At 39.9% G+C, this 18093-nt stretch overlaps 1 protein-coding gene across 1 annotated transcript in view; it reads left to right on the forward strand.

Annotated features, from left to right (window-relative positions):
• ANK3 (ankyrin 3) overlaps positions 1-18093 on the forward strand; it is a gene marked incomplete at its 5' end in the record, with an annotated part of 310179 nt that overhangs the window by 274451 nt on the left and 17635 nt on the right. The window contains 6 exons of the mRNA XM_084245456.1: positions 235-360; positions 1549-1671; positions 2112-2138; positions 3200-3281; positions 7421-15247; positions 15867-15941. Coding sequence (XP_084101582.1) covers positions 235-360; positions 1549-1671; positions 2112-2138; positions 3200-3281; positions 7421-15247; positions 15867-15941 — 8260 coding nt within the window. The remainder of the gene's footprint in view (positions 1-234; positions 361-1548; positions 1672-2111; positions 2139-3199; positions 3282-7420; positions 15248-15866; positions 15942-18093) is intronic.

The following is an 18093-nucleotide window of genomic DNA, read 5'->3' on the forward strand; positions in this document are numbered from 1 at the left end:
TATATATATTCTTTTTCCAAACTTGTCCATGATAATGGATTCCAATTACAACTCTTGAACTGTGAGCTAATAAAGTTCTTTTTGCGGCAAAGTCTCCATAGATGTAATTTTCTTATAAAAGAGACCTATGTGACATAGAAACCTATCAGTCATTTAGTGTTAATGCAGCTTAAAATCTCAGAGTCCTTTCAACTCAAATTAACATTAAATTATACATTTCTTTTACTCTAAAAGGTTCTGGAAGGAAAACCTATTTATGTTGATTGTTATGGAAATCTGGCCCCACTTACCAAAGGAGGACAGCAACTTGTTTTTAATTTTTATGCTTTCAAAGAAAATAGACTGCCATTTTCCATCAAGGTAAATCATCTTTAACAGAAACTGTGAATTAAAGAAAAAAAATTTCATAAATAAATGAAATGGTTCTACTGACATATCGATTGTAATATCCCACCAAACTTGAATTCATACAAACAGGATCAGATTTTGTTCTAGTTTTACCCAAGTATACTTTCCAGTCAGAATAATAAAATGCATCCTATCTGGTTAATTCCTGCTGTAAATCAGGGCCCTCCCCCCAGTTAAAGTACCAGCGCTATCAAGCTATCCCCAGCCACTGCAGCATGAGTTCAATCTGCCAGGGAGCTAACCCACATGGCACAGCAGACCTCTCCTGTCTCTCCTGCTACTCCCCCCAGCAGTGTATTTCAGTAAATCCACCTGTTCTGCTCCCCACTCTGACTCTGGTGAATACTCTCACCCCCCATACCTCTGGCCTATACCCCAGTTCTTCTATGTATAAATAATAAAAATATCTTTAAAAAATATTTGTAAATCAGTACGATAGATCAGATTCAGAATTCAGGTTTCATCTCCATTTCTGATATTCTGAAGAGATCATCATCTTCCTCAGAGAACAGAAAGACATAAACAATTATTTTGTTACTGTTATTATTTACCATTGTTCTTGCTAAAACTGAATCCTTGAGAAAAAGAAGTTATTGGGCAGGAAGAACATGCCTATAACCCAAGCTACACAACGGATTGTCAGGATAAGACAAGCAGATGCGACAGCCCTGTGCTAGACTAGGAATCGGGCATTCTCAATCTTACCGAGTTTAAATGTGACCACCTTGGCTGTCATGTAATTGTTATCATCAACTTTTCCTGCTTCTCAAAGAGCTCCATAAAACAAATATGCTCAGTGGGCCTTCCCGGTGGCGCAGCGGGTTGAGCGCCACGCTGTGAAGCTGTCCACAGCCTCTGCAGTGCCGGTTCGATCCCCGCCGGCTGCGGAGTTACCCACAGGGCGTAACAGACCTCTCCTGTCACGCCCTCTGCTCCCCTCAGCAGTGTATTTCTGTTGTCTGCCTGTTTTACTCCCTGCTCTGTCTTTGGTGAATCCTCTCACCCTCCCACGCTTCCAGCCTGTACCCCGGATCTTGTATAAAATAAATCTTAAAAAAAAAAAAAAACAAATATGCTCAGTATTCAGAAGTTCTCAGAAAGGTCTTTTTCTATAACTGTCAACTGCCTAAATTCTTATAGATTAGAGACACCAGCCAAGAGCCCTGTGGTCGTCTGTCTTTTCTGAAAGAACCAAAGACAACAAAAGGACTGCCTCAAACAGCTGTTTGCAACTTAAATATCACTCTGCCAGCACATAAAAAGGTATCTTTTAATATTGGTTTATCTTAACTTTCTTTCCCTAGTTGTGAAGAAAGGGCTTTTGGTATGCAATTAAGGAATGCTTTGTAAAGTGATTCAAGCTTAAAAACTCAAGTTTTATTAGTCTCTTTGTGTAGATTGACTAAGTCTTGTTACTGTGGTGTCAAATTCTTATGGTTTGTATCGTGGAGTCCTCTGTGTAGTGCTTCTGCTTCTGCTGGTAGTTCATAGATTTTTATGCTTTCAAATTATGTCACATATTTGATTTGCCGTGGATGTATAGTTCTTGGTATTTTTTTTTGTTGGCTTCTTTGATTTGCTTTGCTTTCTAAATCAGCTTGCCTTTTGTGCCCCCTACTCAGTCCTTTTCATATCCTGATATTCTTTTCCCTGCTGTCCATTATAATATTCCTTGTCTCTGCAATGCATCTTGGAACCAAAAGGAGACAGAGTCAGATCAAGATGATGAGGTAATATGAACACTTCTGCTTTTACTCTATCAGAGCTAGAATAGAAATTGAATCTGTATAAAAGAAGTTACAGAGGGCTGAAGTGTGGGAAACGTATTAACTATATGTTTGTAGATCTTAGCTTAAGTCAGGCAAAAGGGCAATTTTCCTAAAGCATGGTTCACTTCTTCTCCACATATTCATAAGACTACTTCAGTGCAATCAACAAAATTACAGAACTAAAGAGCTTTAAAAATTTTAAATATGATAAATTGGCATGTGTAAATATACATTTGAGTGTATTTTTACCTAGTTTTCACTGTGTTCTAACTTTTAAATCAAGATCATGGATAACATAAAATTTTACTATACAAATCAACATATGTTTTATATAATATAAAATAAAATGTTCAATGGCTACTGATAAATATTTGATATTCTATTTATAGAAAAGTGTCTTGGCCATTTTTAAAGGTATAGTTATTCAATAAAATAAATTTGAGTGATTTTTTTCCTTATAAGTTATTGCTTAATATTTGTCCAGGTTATATGATAATTGGATTTTTAAAACTCTTATCTCAGCAATACTAGGAATCATCAATCTTAAGCCTCAGTACATTGTATCTGATAAAATCATTAACCTGTTTTCAAGCTCCTCATCTGCACTTTATGCCTATTAACATACAGAAACAGCAAAACTGGAATAATAAACTTGTGTGTGCCTTTTTTCTTTAATGTACTCACAGGAAAGTGAGTGTACATTGTGATATATGTGCTTTCAATAGGATTGAATTTGGAAATATTTATTGTTCAGCATCAGAAGTCTCTGTAATGCTCGTCTTTTATTTGTAGTTTCCTGTAGTCTGCTGTGTTGGTGCTCTAATATTTGCTGAATGATGGTTCTTGGATTGAGACAATTGGGGTGGGGTAGAATCACGGTAAGAAATTAACATTTTCAAGAGGAAAATATCTAAGAAGAAAAATAAGGATAAACAAGATATCAACATGCCTACAAAATGTTTCAAAACTACAAAAATGTCACCAGAAAGTTGGATGTAGTCTCCCTATTTCTTCTTTTTCAGACCGAGAAAGCAGATAGACGGCAAAGCTTTGCATCTTTAGCTTTACGTAAGCGCTACAGCTACTTGACTGAACCTGGAATGAGTGAGTTTTCTAACACATTTACTAATCTATGTGGAATTTTATAAGAAGAGACATTTTTTCTATACAAACTGAATTTGGGGATCAATTGAAAACCCAATTGCAAAAGAAAAATTGCCTACAGGAAAACTACCATGTAATCTAAATATTACATAGTACATAGTTGAAGATAGGGGATTAAAACATCCCTAGATCATAAATTCAAAACAGTTATTTTATAAAGGCATTAGCTATTTTCTAAGATAGAAACATCTGTTACTTGTCTTTTAAAACCTTAGTTTCACTTGGATTATTGGTTGTGCTAAGAGATAATGCTGTATGTGCTCAGAAGAGAGAATATTTACCATCTCTTTGGAGTAATAGAAAGAGTATAAATTATTTTTGTTGTCATCTCCTTTTTCTTAATATAGGCAGGTCATTATTTCTTAGTCCTCACTCTTTCCTTCCCACAATGCAAGAATTGTATTTTCCTGCCTTCTTGAGATAGTACTCGTTTACTGACTTCTTATTTCCCCCTTACTTTTCTGCCTCCTTCTGCCCACTCCACCCATACTTTGTTAATATCAGTTCTGTGGCTAATCCTCACTAGACCAATTAAACCCTTTCTTTCTGCCATGATTGCTTTGGTTCATTGCTAACTGACATACAAGTATTAAGGAATAGATTCATTCAATTATATTTATTCATTCATTCTCTTTCTCTCTGCTTCCCTTACCCTCCTCCCTCTCCTCCTTTCATCTTTATGGTCATCACCTCTGATGATCACTACAGCCCTCAAAATAACCTTCTCCACCACTAGGAACTAGGAGTACTGAGAGCTGCACTGGGTTTAATCGATGTAGAGTGGTGCCACTATATCTATCAGGAGAAGATTTATGCAAAAAAAAATTATAAAATTAATTGTCTCTAGCTGTTTCCCATTTTTCACAGTAACTTGAGTTCAGGGAGAATTGGACATTTACCAGTAAAAGCCACAACTTTGGCTTTGCCCACTGTTCCTGAATTCACATTTCTGTGGGTCAACATAGCATAGGAAATGTGGAGGCAGAACCTACTCCACTGCCCTGCTCAGAAGGTCCTAGCATAATCCTCTAGATCTAGCTCCCTGGCCACTAGGGAAGCTTTTATCTTCAGACACAAAACGAGGAGCCTAACAGAGAAACCCTGTCACACTCGAGATATTCTTCTAGATCTCAGATTTTTTTCTTTAGCATAAATTGTTTCAATTCTTCCAAAACGTCAGTTCACTTCCTTTATGCTATAAAGCAGAAGAAGTGTGGGAGTGTCCAACTAGATGGTGTTTCAATACAACTAAGTCTGCTCAGTTGAATTCTTGCTTGGGATACAATTTTGTCAGAGCGCTAAGGCCCTTACTGCATAACTGGATGGGACTCCAGACAACATCCATCAGTTGGGGGGGAGGCTTTTTGAAACAACTTTAGGTCAGCTGCACTTTTGGGCAGACAAGCTCCCATCTGATTCTAGACTCTAAGGTATTTTGTGGGGGGACTGTCTGAATTGTAAAGTCAGGTGTGTGCTAAGTCAACTGAACATAGTTGCTATTTTTTTTATTAGCTCAGTCAAGGCATATGTAGCTTCTCTTCCTTGACTTTTGATAGAAAGAAAAGGATCCTAGTATCTGTTTTATGAAAGGAAGCATGATGGTGGTGAATGGAGAAATGGAAAGGATTAATACGCAGGGACTATAAGAAAGTGCCAGACCCTTTAGTTTTACAATTAGTAGATTAGTTTTATAATTAGTTTTACAATTGAATTAGTTTTACAATTCCAAGTAAATGAAGCTTTTCTGCCACCACCTGCCCTTTCCAAACCCCCACTCCTCAAAAAATAATCTGGTATAAATCAGTGCCTTCTATTCAGACATTCCCTTTGTTATAAAGGATTTCAAAAACTTGTGTCATTAAGGCATAAAATGTGTAAGTGATCAGCAAGTTGGCTACTTCATGCAAAGTTAAAAGTCACAGATGTTCAGAAGATTTCTTTGCTTGATAGAGCCAGCAGTTAGTGGTAAATGAGATGCTTTTCAATTTCTGATAGTTCTAAAAAATATTGAGACATCGGATCAAGCCCAAATTACTGAATTGAAGGAATCCCCAAACCTTCTGTTTGCAGTGTGGTGTTTCCAAAAGAGTTAAACAATATAACATTGAGATGTTTGGCGAGGAGGGGTAAAGAATGGGTGAGTTTTTCCTTAGTTATTCCACTTTTCTTTAGAATACTATATAAACCTAGAAAAGGATATGTTCTGAATGTTTGAATTTAAATGTACACTAGGAATGAAAATCTTCACCCTGTTGATCCAAGGACTGGATTGTAGCAATGCACGAGCACAGCATGAAGAGGAGCATAAAACATGAAGCATCTTCTCATTTCCTCTTTGCATTGCAGTCTTATTCTGAACCAGTGCTTTCTGGCAGCGAGACTGTACTCTACTCACCTTTGACATAGAACTTTAGCTCTTGTCAGGCAGTGCAGTTTTCTGTGACCAGCTCAGTCTGTCTGCTAGGGTTGTAGAAGTAGAGAGGACAAGTGTGTATTTGCTCTCCCCCAGTGAGTGTGTTACCTCATTTGTGTGTTTCTTGTCCCATTGCCAGAAAAAAAACAGATATGAAAGCCATCTTTCTCAGAGACAGGTCTACCTCATGGCTACTCCAGTGTGTGGGCTATCCATGAGTCCTAAGAATATTCTGGGAAGACACCAGAATCAGTGCCTTTGCCACTGATAAATAAATAAATATATATATATATATATATATATACACACACACACTCATATATATACAGACAGATATATACTGTATGCCACTGTAGATACTTAAATATGGATATTAAATTATGACTATGCTTTTTATATTTTCCCCATGATACCTTTTGAGAATTTAAAGTATAATAGATTATGAAAAAATATCACCTCTAAATAATCTACTTTGACTCTAATGAAGACAGTTGTAGATATGGATATATGAAGTTACTGATGTGTTTTTAATATGCAGTATTAAATATTTTCCTAAAGTCTCAAAAGGTACCAAGACTTCACATCTCATGGAAAAAGTGTACTCTTCTTTCTAAATGCTCTTTTGAAAGTATTTTTAAAGTTTATATATCTATATATATTGTGCATAATATGGCCTAAAAATTGTATTACTTCATTGGCTTGTTTGCCATGATATATTGCGCATGATAAAATGTTTTCAGTTGCTTTGCTTGCTTATGGTAACCATGAACCATATTTTCTGGTTTTTTTCCCTTTTGTGTGTGTGTACACATGCATTTTAAAGTCATTTCATATTACACCTTCTTTTTTCCTCATCAAAAGGAATATACTGCATGGAAAAGACAAATGCAAACATTCCTTTTCTTTGTTTTTTCTTTTAAAAGTCTGACTCAGAAAATTTCTTGCTCTTATTGGCTTTTTATGGGTGTGAAGCATAACCGAATTGTGCATGGAAGATACAGATTTAAAATCCAGTGGCTTCACAGTTTGCACATCAGTTGCCTGTCACTTAAAAGTTACTTTTGATTCTGCATGAAATAGGCTTGAGTGGTTTTATAAAAAAGTTTTAGATATTTAACATCTAGTTTGCACATATTGTTATGGTTCTCAGTAGGTGCAATCAGTATCACCAAAAATGTTCAAGAAGGGAACATTAGAAATTACTAAAATGAGAACTCTGTGGTTACACGGAACAAACATGTACCTATACAGGCAAAATGGAATGGCTGCTGATATTCCAACACCAGCACATAAGAAAGTCAATAGGAAGTAAGGGAACAGTTTTCCATTGTGGTTATTTTTCTCATCATGAATTCCTTCCTCATGTTTTCTGTTTTTCATCGTTGCCCTATTTGGTTGCGATTGTGCTTTTTCTGTCTTTCATTTCACATTGCTCTGTGTTTTATTTAGTTTTTTGTTTTCATCTTTGGATTAGTTATGTCTGTGGATTTTTTTTTTCACTTAATTGTTCCTTTTGCCTCTTCCATTCTAATTCATGCAAACAATTGTACTTGCTTTTGTAATATTTCAAAGTTTACTGACCAATTTTTTTCTCTGGTCTCTCTGTTTCTCAACCATTTTTGTTGATTTTTGTGTTTGATTTTTCATTTTAAAATTTAAGAAACAGTTGAACGGAGTGCAGGAGCAACAAGATCCCTTCCCACCACTTACTCATACAAGCCATTCTTTTCTACAAGACCATACCAGTCCTGGACAACAGCTCCGATTACAGTGCCCGGGCCAGCCAAGTCAGGCTTCACTTCCTTATCAAGTTCTTCCTCTAATACGCCATCAGCTTCTCCGTTAAAATCAATATGGTCTGTTTCGACTCCTTCTCCAATCAAATCCACTTTAGGCGCGTCAACTACATCTTCAGTTAAATCCATTAGTGATGTGGCATCTCCAATTAGATCCTTTCGGACAATTTCTTCGCCAATAAAAACAGTGGTGTCACAATCTCCATACAATATCCAAGTTTCCTCTGGTACCCTGGTTAGAGCTCCCACAGTCACGGAGGCCTCGCCTTTAAAAGGGCTGGCGTCCAATTCCACGTTTTCCTCTCGAACCTCTCCAGTGACTACAGCAGGGTCTCTTTTGGAGAGGTCGTCAATTACTATGACACCCCCTGCATCCCCCAAATCAAACATTAATATGTATTCCTCAAGTTTGCCATTTAAGTCAATTATTACATCAGCAACACCACTAATATCTTCGCCTTTAAAGTCAGTGGTGTCTCCAGCTAAATCAGCTGTTGATGTCATCTCGTCGGCTAAAGTTACAATGGCCTCTTCTCTCTCATCACCTGTGAAACAGATGCCTGGACATGCAGAGGTCCCGTTAGTCAACGGATCTATTTCTCCTCTGAAATATCCATCTTCTTCAACTTTAATTAATGGATGCAAAGCCACTGCCACGTTACAGGAAAAAATTTCTACAGCTACAAACTCTGTGAGCTCTGTGGTCGGTGCAGCCACTGACACAGTTGAGAAAGTATTTTCTACCACGACAGCAATGCCATTTTCCCCACTCAGGTCATATGTTTCTTCTCCAGCACCATCAGCTTTTCAGTCTCTAAGAACTCCTTCCGCAAGTGCACTCTATACATCCCTTGGGTCGTCAATATCTGCAACTACCTCATCTGTAACTTCATCAATAATAACAGTGCCAGTATACTCTGTAGTCAATGTTTTGCCAGAACCAGCATTAAAGAAACTTCCAGACTCTAATTCACTTACAAAATCAGCAGCAGCCTTGCTGTCCCCCATTAAAACATTGACTACGGAGACACGTGCTCAGCCCCATTTCAATCGAACTTCATCTCCAGTTAAGTCATCCTTGTTCCTCGCACCCTCTGCCCTTAAGTTGTCTACACCCTCTTCTTTATCTTCCAGTCAGGAGATATTAAAAGATGTGGCTGAAATGAAAGAAGACCTGATGAGGATGACTGCAATACTGCAAACAGATGTGTCTGAGGAGAAGCCATTCCAACCTGAAGTCCCCAAAGAAGGGAGAATTGACGATGAAGAACCTTTCAAAATTGTTGAGAAAGTGAAGGAAGACTTAGTGAAAGTTAGTGAAATCCTTAAAAAAGATGTGTGTGTAGATAACAAAGGACCACCCAAATCACCAAAGAGTGACAAGGGACACTCTCCTGAAGACGACTGGATAGAATTCAGTTCAGAAGAAATTCGAGAAGCCAGACAACAGGCTGCGGCGAGCCATCCTCCATCCCTGCCAGAGAGAGTGCAAGTGAAAGCAAAGGCCGCCTCGGAAAAGGATTATAACTTGACCAAAGTTATCGATTACCTAACAAATGATATTGGGAGTGGTTCACTGACAAACTTAAAGTACAAGTTTGAGGATGCAAAGAAGGATGGTGAAGAGAGACAGAAAAGAATTCTAAAACCAGCCATTGCTTTGCAGGAACACAAACTCAAAATGCCCCCAGCCTCCATGAGGCCATCCACTTCTGAGAAGGAATTATGTAAAATGGCCGATTCCTTTTTTGGAACAGATACTATTTTAGAATCTCCAGATGACTTTTCTCAACATGACCAAGATAAAAGTCCCCTGTCTGACAGTGGCTTTGAAACAAGAAGTGAAAAGACCCCTTCGGCCCCACAGAGCGCTGAAAGCACCGGTCCTAAACCACTTTTTCATGAAGTTCCCATCCCTCCTGTCATTACAGAGACAAGAACTGAAGTGGTTCATGTTATCAGGAGCTATGAGCCCTCGGCAGGAGATGCTCCCCAGTCCCAACCGGAGGAGCCCGTGTCCCCCAAACCCTCACCTACGTTTATGGAATTGGAGCCAACGCCCACCACTTCTAGTATTAAAGAAAAAGTTAAAGCGTTTCAAATGAAAGCCAGTAGTGAAGAAGATGACCACAGTCGCGTTCTGAGCAAAGGCATGCGTGTCAAAGAAGAGACTCACATAACCACGACCACCAGAATGGTTTATCACTCTCCACCAGGCAGTGAAGGGGCCTCTGAAAGAATTGAAGAAACCATGTCAGTCCACGACATCATGAAAGCCTTTCAGTCCGGGCGGGACCCCTCCAAAGAACTGGCAGGTCTGTTTGAACATAAGTCGGCAGTGTCTCCAGATGCTCACAAGTCTGCTGCTGAAACGTCAGCCCAGCATGCAGAGAAGGACAACCAAATGAAACCCAAACTGGAGCGTATAATAGAAGTCCACATCGAAAAAGGTAACCAAGCTGAGCCCACTGAAGTCATTATTAGAGAAACCAAAAAGCATCCAGAGAAGGAAATGTATGTATATCAGAAAGACTTATCCCGGGGAGATATTAACCTAAAAGATTTTCTGCCAGAAAAACACGATGCTTTTCCTTGTTCAGAGGAACAGGGTCAGCAAGAAGAAGAAGAGCTTACTGCTGAAGAGTCACTGCCTTCTTATCTGGAGTCTTCCAGAGTAAACACTCCTGTGTCCCAAGAAGAAGATAGTCGCCCTAGTTCTGCTCAACTCATATCTGATGACTCTTATAAAACATTGAAGCTTTTGAGTCAACACTCAATAGAATACCATGACGATGAGTTGTCAGAACTAAGAGGGGAGTCTTACAGGTTTGCTGAGAAAATGCTTCTGTCAGAAAAGCTAGATGTGTCTCATTCTGATACAGAGGAATCGGTTACAGACCATGCAGGACCCCCTAGCTCAGAGTTACAGGGGTCTGATAAGCGGTCCAGAGAAAAAGTAGTCACTGCCCCTAAAAAAGAAATCCTCTCCAAAATCTATAAAGATGTGTCTGAAAATGGTGTAGGTAAAGTGTCTAAAGATGAGCATTTTGATAAAGTGACAGTGTTGCACTACTCTGGCGATGTTAGTAGTCCAAAACATGCCATGTGGATGCGCTTTACTGAGGACAGATTAGAGAGAGGTAGAGAGAAGTTGATATATGAAGATAGGGTGGACAGGACTGTGAAGGAAGCCGAAGAAAAACTGACTGAAGTGTCACAGTTTTTTCGTGACAAAACGGAAAAGTTAAACGATGAACTGCAGTCCCCAGAGAAAAAGCCACACCCTAGAAATGGCAAAGAGTACTCTTCCCAAAGCTCTACCAGTAGCAGCCCCGAGAAGGTATTGCTGACGGAACTGTTGGCATCCAATGACGAGTGGGTTAAGGCAAGGCAGCACAGTCGTGACGGACAAGGCTTTCACAAAACCGAGGACAGGAAAGCATCCAGTCTGCCCAGCAGCCCAGAGAAGAGGGTTCTTTCCCAACACAAGGAGGACGGCAAGGCCACAGAGGAAGCCAAAGGAAGCACCTCGCAGAGCCAAGCCCCAGAAGGGCCGCAGTCTGGGTTTCAGCTCAAGCAGTCTAAACTCAGTTCCATTAGATTAAAATTTGAACAAGGCGCACAGGGGAGAAGTAAGGACATGTCTCAAGAAGACAAAAAGCCGGACGGCCAATCCAGAATTCCAGTTAAAAAGATCCAGGAGAGCAAGCTACCTGTCTACCAAGTGTTTGCGAGAGAAAAACATCAGAAGGATGTAGACCTCGCAGATGAAAGTGTATCTGTGCAAAGAGATATTACAGTATTAAAAGCGAAAGATGAGCATGGCCAAAGCAGCGAGGTGGTTGTAAATGATTCCGGCTGTGATGATGTGAAAAGAGAGAGAACTGAAATGTCAAGTAAAGCGATGCCAGACTATTTTTCTGAGCAACAGGCTAAAGACTTGGCATGTCATGTAACCTCAGATTTAGCAACTAAGGGACCATGGGACAAAAAGGTCTTTAGAACGTGGGAAAGTTCTGGAGCCACTAACAATAAATCGCAGAAAGAAAAACTTTCGCATGTGCTTGTTCATGATGTAAAAGAGCATCACAATGGTCACCCTGAGAGTAAGATTGTTGATCAAAGGAATGAATTTGTGTCTGTGACTGAGAGAGAACACAAATTGTTAACAAATGGCTCTCTCTCAGAAATTAAGGAAATGACTGTAAAATCTCCCTCTAAAAAAGTCTTATATAGGGAATATGTTGTTAAAGAAGGGGAACGTCCAGGTGGCCCTCCTGATCAGCCTTCCAGAAGAAGCGAGAGCTCCACAGTGTCACACATCCCAGTCCGGGTCACGGATGAAAGGAGGATGCTGTCTTCTAACATTCCCGACGGTTTTTGTGAGCAGCCAACATTTCCAAAACATGAACTATCACAAAAGTTACCCCAATCAAGTATGAGTAAAGAGACAGTTGAGACACAGCACTTTAATTCGATAGAAGATGAAAAAGTTACCTGTTCAGAGATCAGCAAAGTTTCCAAACATCAGAGTTACATAGGCTTATGCCCGCCTCACGATGAAACTGAAATCTCACCCACCAAATCTCCTGACTCTTTAGACTTTAGCCCAGGAAAGGAATCTCCCTCTAGTGATGTATTCGACCACAGCCCCATTGATGGATTGGAAAAAGTTGCACCACTAGCCCAGACAGAGGGAGGGAAAGAGATAAAAACTTTACCTGTTTATGTCAGTTTTGTACAGGTGGGGAAGCAATATGAAAAGGAGATACAACAAGGAAGTGTAAAAAAGATCATAAGTCAGGAATGTAAGACAGTACAAGAGACCAGAGGGACCTTTTATACAACTAGACAGCAGAAGCAACCTCCTTCTCCCCAAGGTAGTCCAGAAGATGATACTCTAGAGCAAGTATCCTTTCTAGACAGCTCTGGGAAAAGCCCTCTAACCCCAGAAACACCCAGTTCAGAGGAAGTGAGTTATGAATTTACGTCTAAGACACCAGACTCGCTCATAGCTTACATACCAGGCAAACCCAGCCCAATTCCAGAGGTTTCTGAAGAATCTGAGGAGGAGGAGCAGGCCAAGTCAGCCTCCTTAAAGCAGACGACAGTGGAAGAAACAACAGTCAAGCTTGAAACACCTGCCAGTGTGAGCAAAGACTCTAACCAAAGGCCCAAAAATAACAGAGTTGCCTATATTGAATTTCCCCCTCCTCCACCACTGGATGCAGACCAGATGGAGTCAGATAAGAAACATCATTATCTCCCAGAAAGAGAGGTGGACATGATTGAAGTCAATCTGCAAGATGAGCATGACAAGTACCAGCTGGCCGAGCCCGTCATCCGAGTGCAGCCACCTTCACCTGTCCCTCCCGGGGCAGATGTCAGCGATTCAAGCGATGATGAATCTATTTACCAACCAGTCCCAGTTAAAAAATATACCTTCAAATTAAAAGATACAGACGATGAGCAAAAAGAAATGACAAAATCCAAAACTCCTGATGAAAAGGCTTCTAAGCAGAAAGAACTGGAAACAAATGGATCTGGAAAAGATCATGAATTTGGCCTTGGCCTTGATTCAACTCAGAATGAGACTGCTCAGAACGGGAACAATGACCAGTCCATCACGGAGTGTTCCATTGCCACCACAGCCGAGTTTTCTCATGATACAGATGCCACAGAGATCGACTCTCTGGATGGCTACGACCTTCAAGATGAGGATGATGGCTTGACGGAGAGTGATTCGAAACTCCCTAGTCAAACCATGGAAATTAAGAAAGACGTCTGGAACACAGAGGGCATTCTCAAGCCGGCTGATCGCTCGTTTAGCCAAAGTAAACTCGAAGTTATAGAGGAGGAAGGAAGGGTGGGACCAGATGAGGATAAGCCACCATCTAAAAGTTCTTCATCTGAAAAGACTCCTGATAAGCCTGACCAGAAGTCGGGGGCCCAGTTTTTCACGCTAGAAGGCAGACATCCTGATAGATCAGTGTTTCCTGATACGTACTTCAGTTACAAAGTAGATGAAGAATTTGCCACCCCTTTTAAAACAGTAGCCACCAAAGGTCTAGATTTCGACCCTTGGTCTAGTAACCGAGGGGATGATGAAGTTTTTGACGGTAAATCACGGGAAGATGAGACAAAGCCATTTGGTCTGGCAGTGGAAGACCGCTCTCCAGCAACAACCCCTGATACAACGCCAGCCAGAACGCCAACTGATGAAAGTACCCCAACTAGTGAGCCTAACCCCTTCCCATTTCATGAAGGAAAAATGTTTGAGATGACTCGCAGTGGTGCAATTGACATGAGCAAGAGGGATTTTGTTGAAGAGAGGCTCCAATTTTTCCAGATTGGTGAGCATACTTCTGAAGGGAAGTCAGGGGACCAGGGGGACGGGGATAAAAGTATGGTCACTGCCACACCACAGCCACAGGCAGGGGACACCACTGTAGAAACCAATCTAGAGAGAAATGTAGAGGCACCTACAGCCGAATCCAACCCCAGCATCCCGACCAGCGGAGAGTGTCAGGAAGGCACATCCGGTAGTGGCTCCCTGGAGAAAGCATCAGCCGCCACTAACACCTCTAAAGTTGATCCCAAGTTGCGCACGCCTATAAAAATGGGAATTTCTGCATCCACCATGACCATGAAGAAAGAAGGCCCTGGAGAAGTAACAGATAAGATAGAAGCTGTGGTGACCAGTTGTCAGGGATTAGAGAATGAAACTATCACAGTGATTTCAAATACAGCCAATAGCCAGATGGGCACTAGGCCCCAAGAAAAACACGATTTTCCAAAAGATAACTTTAATAACAACAACAATTTGGATTCTTCCACCATACAGACAGATAACATTACAAGCATTATAGTTCTGACAGAACATTCTGCACCCACTTGTACCACAGAGAAGGCAAATCCAGTGAAAAGCTCATCAGGAAAAAAGACAGGGGTACTGCAAGGACACTGTATAAGAGATAAGCAGAAAGTTCTTGGAGAGCAGCAAAAGACAAAGGAATCAATAGGGGTTAGGCGAAAATCCAAACTTCCCATAAAGGCCACTTCACCAAAAGATATCTTTCCACCAAATCATATGCCAAACAATAAAGTGAGTAAAATGAAGGTCAGTCAATCGGAAAAAACTAAAACCGTTGCTTCTTCTTCATGTGTAAATGTAAAGTCCAGAATTCCAGTAAAAAACACACACAGGGATAACATAGTGCTAGTTAGAAAAACATGTGCCGCACAAAGGCCAGGGCAGTCAGAGAAAGGCAAGGTCAAACAGCTTCCATCCAAGTTGCCAGTAAAGGTAAGATCCACCTGTGTCACTACCACCAATACCACCACCACCACCTCCACCACCACCACCACCACCACCACCACCACCACCACCACCACAGCTAAAGCTAGGAAGAGTCAGCTTAAGGAAGTTTGTAAACATTCCATTGAATATTTTAAGGGAATTAGTGGTGAGACCTTAAAGCTTGTGGACCGCCTCTCTGAAGAAGACAAAAAGATGCAGTCCGAGCTGTCCGATGAGGAAGACAGTACCTCCAGAAACACGTCGTTGTCCGAGACTTCCCGGGGTGGCCAGCCTTCAGTTACAACGAAGTCTGCTAGAGATAAGAAAACAGAGGCAGCACCTTTAAAATCAAAGAGTGAAAAGGCCGGCAGTGAGAAAAGGAGCAGTAGGAGGACTGGTGAGAATGAAGGCAGTCAGGTTTCTGAGCGCTCTTTGCTCACATCCTGGAGAACGAGCATAGTTTGTAAACACTTTCCAACTCGTAGACTCTAGTGCATGAACTGTCGTGATTGCCTGTGGAGTGACTTAACCGTAGTTTCTCATTCTGTCATTGTCATCTGTATGTGCTCTTTATATGCTCTTCTTTCTTCCTTTTAACCAAACTACACTGTAGACAGCTAGGGAAGCATGCTGAAGAAATTGGTGTCATTCAAGATGAGCAACTATTTTTTTAAATGTGCTAATAAATATGATTCTGTCAGAGTAAAAGCACAGATGTTGAAATTCCATCATGGTGTTGTCACCGACACAATTCCGTAATTGTTGTAAAGTAGCTAGTTTGTCAGCATGTTCAATTCCATTACATGAGCATCCATGTAGTCTGACATTTGACCTGATGCAGGTGAAAAATCCAGTGAGCCATGTGAAAAGACAAGTGTTCATGTAGGTGATTAGGACACATTTAAGTGTACAGTGTTAGCATTAGTCTCTCTGTAAATCTGAGTACTGCTAAAAGCAATTTTCCAGTATCCTATCTTTCTTGATGATAATTTTAATTAAGAAATTGTAAATCGTAGGTCCACAGAGTCCATGTGAACGGACAGATATCAGGATGGCAATAGTAGCTGATCACCTTGGACTTAGTTGGACAGGTAAGTGCGCACGCTCCGGAATGAGACAGATACAGTTTATCTTACATGGGCTTCATTATCAGAAACAAGCAACAAAAAGCATTTTTATCACCCATAATCCTATCTACCCAGAAAGAATTACTATTAGTACATTCTATACTGAGTTTTTCAAAGCTTTTTCTAATCATAGACACAGGAGAATAGAAATTTAAATCTTATTCAACATTAAGTTTAAATGCTTTCTTCATAAAGCCATTTCTGGTAATACAGGATACACTTTTACCTACTAGCAAATTTATTTTATGGCATTAAGGAAGACAGAGCTAAGGCTATGACAAATAATCCAAAATTTGTAGATGTGATTTATGCCCTCAGAGTGACTGTAATAGGCAATAGTGAATTGATATGTGCTCAGGTTTCATAAATTTTAGTCATGTATGAGTCCTCTTCATGTGATTTCAAATACAGTGATTTCAAGTACAGCCAATAGCCAGATGGGCACTAGGCCCCAAGAAAAATGCAATTTTCCAAAAGATAACTTTAACAACAATTTGGATTCTTCTACCATACAGACAGATAACATTACAAGCATTATAGTTCTGACAGAACATTCTGCACCCACTTGTGCTTTAAGGGAATTAGTGGTGAGGCCTTAAAGCTTGTGGACTGCCTCTCTGAAGAAGACAAAAAGATGCAGTATGAGCTGTCCGATGAGGACAAACATAGTTTTTTTATGATAAACACATAATCGCTATGTTTATTTGCCTAATACTGGAAGTGGTCAGGGATTTACTTAAAAGGAAATCTTCTATCACTTGGATAATGAAAAACAGGATAATTTTTAATAACTACAAAAACAAGAGAACAAAACAGCGAGTTGAAATTTTGAACTAAAAATTTTAAACCAGGATACATATAAATAAATTATTCAATTTAAAAAACAGTTGAGTTCTGTGAAATGAATGAAACCACTTATGATTGTACAATCAGTGTGTAGGAAAGGAATATAGGGCTTGATCTTGCTGATAAAGTTCTGTGTCAATTGGACAGTTCTGCATTGTAATTTCGTGTTAACTGGACCTCCCCAAATCTTGCTTCACATGAATAAGAGAAATTTAAGTTTTAACAGATAAGTGTAATTTTTTTATGTGTGGCCAAAAAACATACTAGTTTAAAATGTACTAATTATTATAGTTAAGGTCATTTGCATATCATTAATAACATACATTCCATACTCAGGGGAACAATCATCTGTGCTATTAAGTGGGAGAATATGAGGGCCTCCCCGGTGGCGCAGCGGTTGAGCACTGGCTTGTGAAGCTGCCCGCAGCCTCTTCAGCGCCAGTTCCATCCCAGGCCGCCAGGCGAGGGTCCCATATGGCGCGCAGACCTCTCCTGCCGCCCGCTGCTCCCTGCTCTGGCTCTGGTGAATTCTCACCCTCCCGCATTTCTGACTGTACCCAGTGCTTGTATAAATAAATAAATCTTAAAAAAAAAAAAGTGGGAGAATATGAAACTAGATCATGGCAAACAAAGTATTCTTTTTCTTTTGAATGCTCTAACTCCCACCTCCCTCCACATATTAAACCTTCTGTTTATCTAACACCCAGTCTTAAGATAGAGTTGGCTTGCAGGCCAACTGCTAAAGACCTGGAGCACAGTTGAGCTTTGAAAAGACAGGTGAGCTGAGTAATCGATTCTTTGCAGGTTGCTGAGAGTTAAGAGCAATTCATTATGAATAAATATTTGCCAACATCAAAATAATATTTATATTTTAATGCTGGATATTTGAAAATGTATTAGTGATTATTTTCCTTCAGCGAATACAGTTCTTAATTTGTCAATTTTATAGAAGATGTGACATTAAAAATGGCCAGACATAAAGCCATAAAACTTACTATAAATTCTTAGTGACAGTGTATCTTTCTTCTTCAGTGAGTCTCCAAATTAAGGATAGTTTTTGGTCAATGAACTCTTGCTGGGCAATAAAGAATATCGTCTCTTCAAACACAAAGAGATAAACTTAAATTTTCTAATTCAAATAACTATATCCTAGATGGAAGCTATTAGGAAAAGTAGCATTTAGAAGAACAAAATTTAAATCTATCCCTCAAACTACTCTTAGCATGTTAATTTACTCTTGAGTTTCGTAAAAATCTTTTAAAATGCTGTA

This window comes from Talpa europaea, assembly GCF_964194135.1.
Source record: "Talpa europaea genome assembly, chromosome: 10".
NCBI lineage: Eukaryota > Metazoa > Chordata > Mammalia > Eulipotyphla > Talpidae > Talpa > Talpa europaea.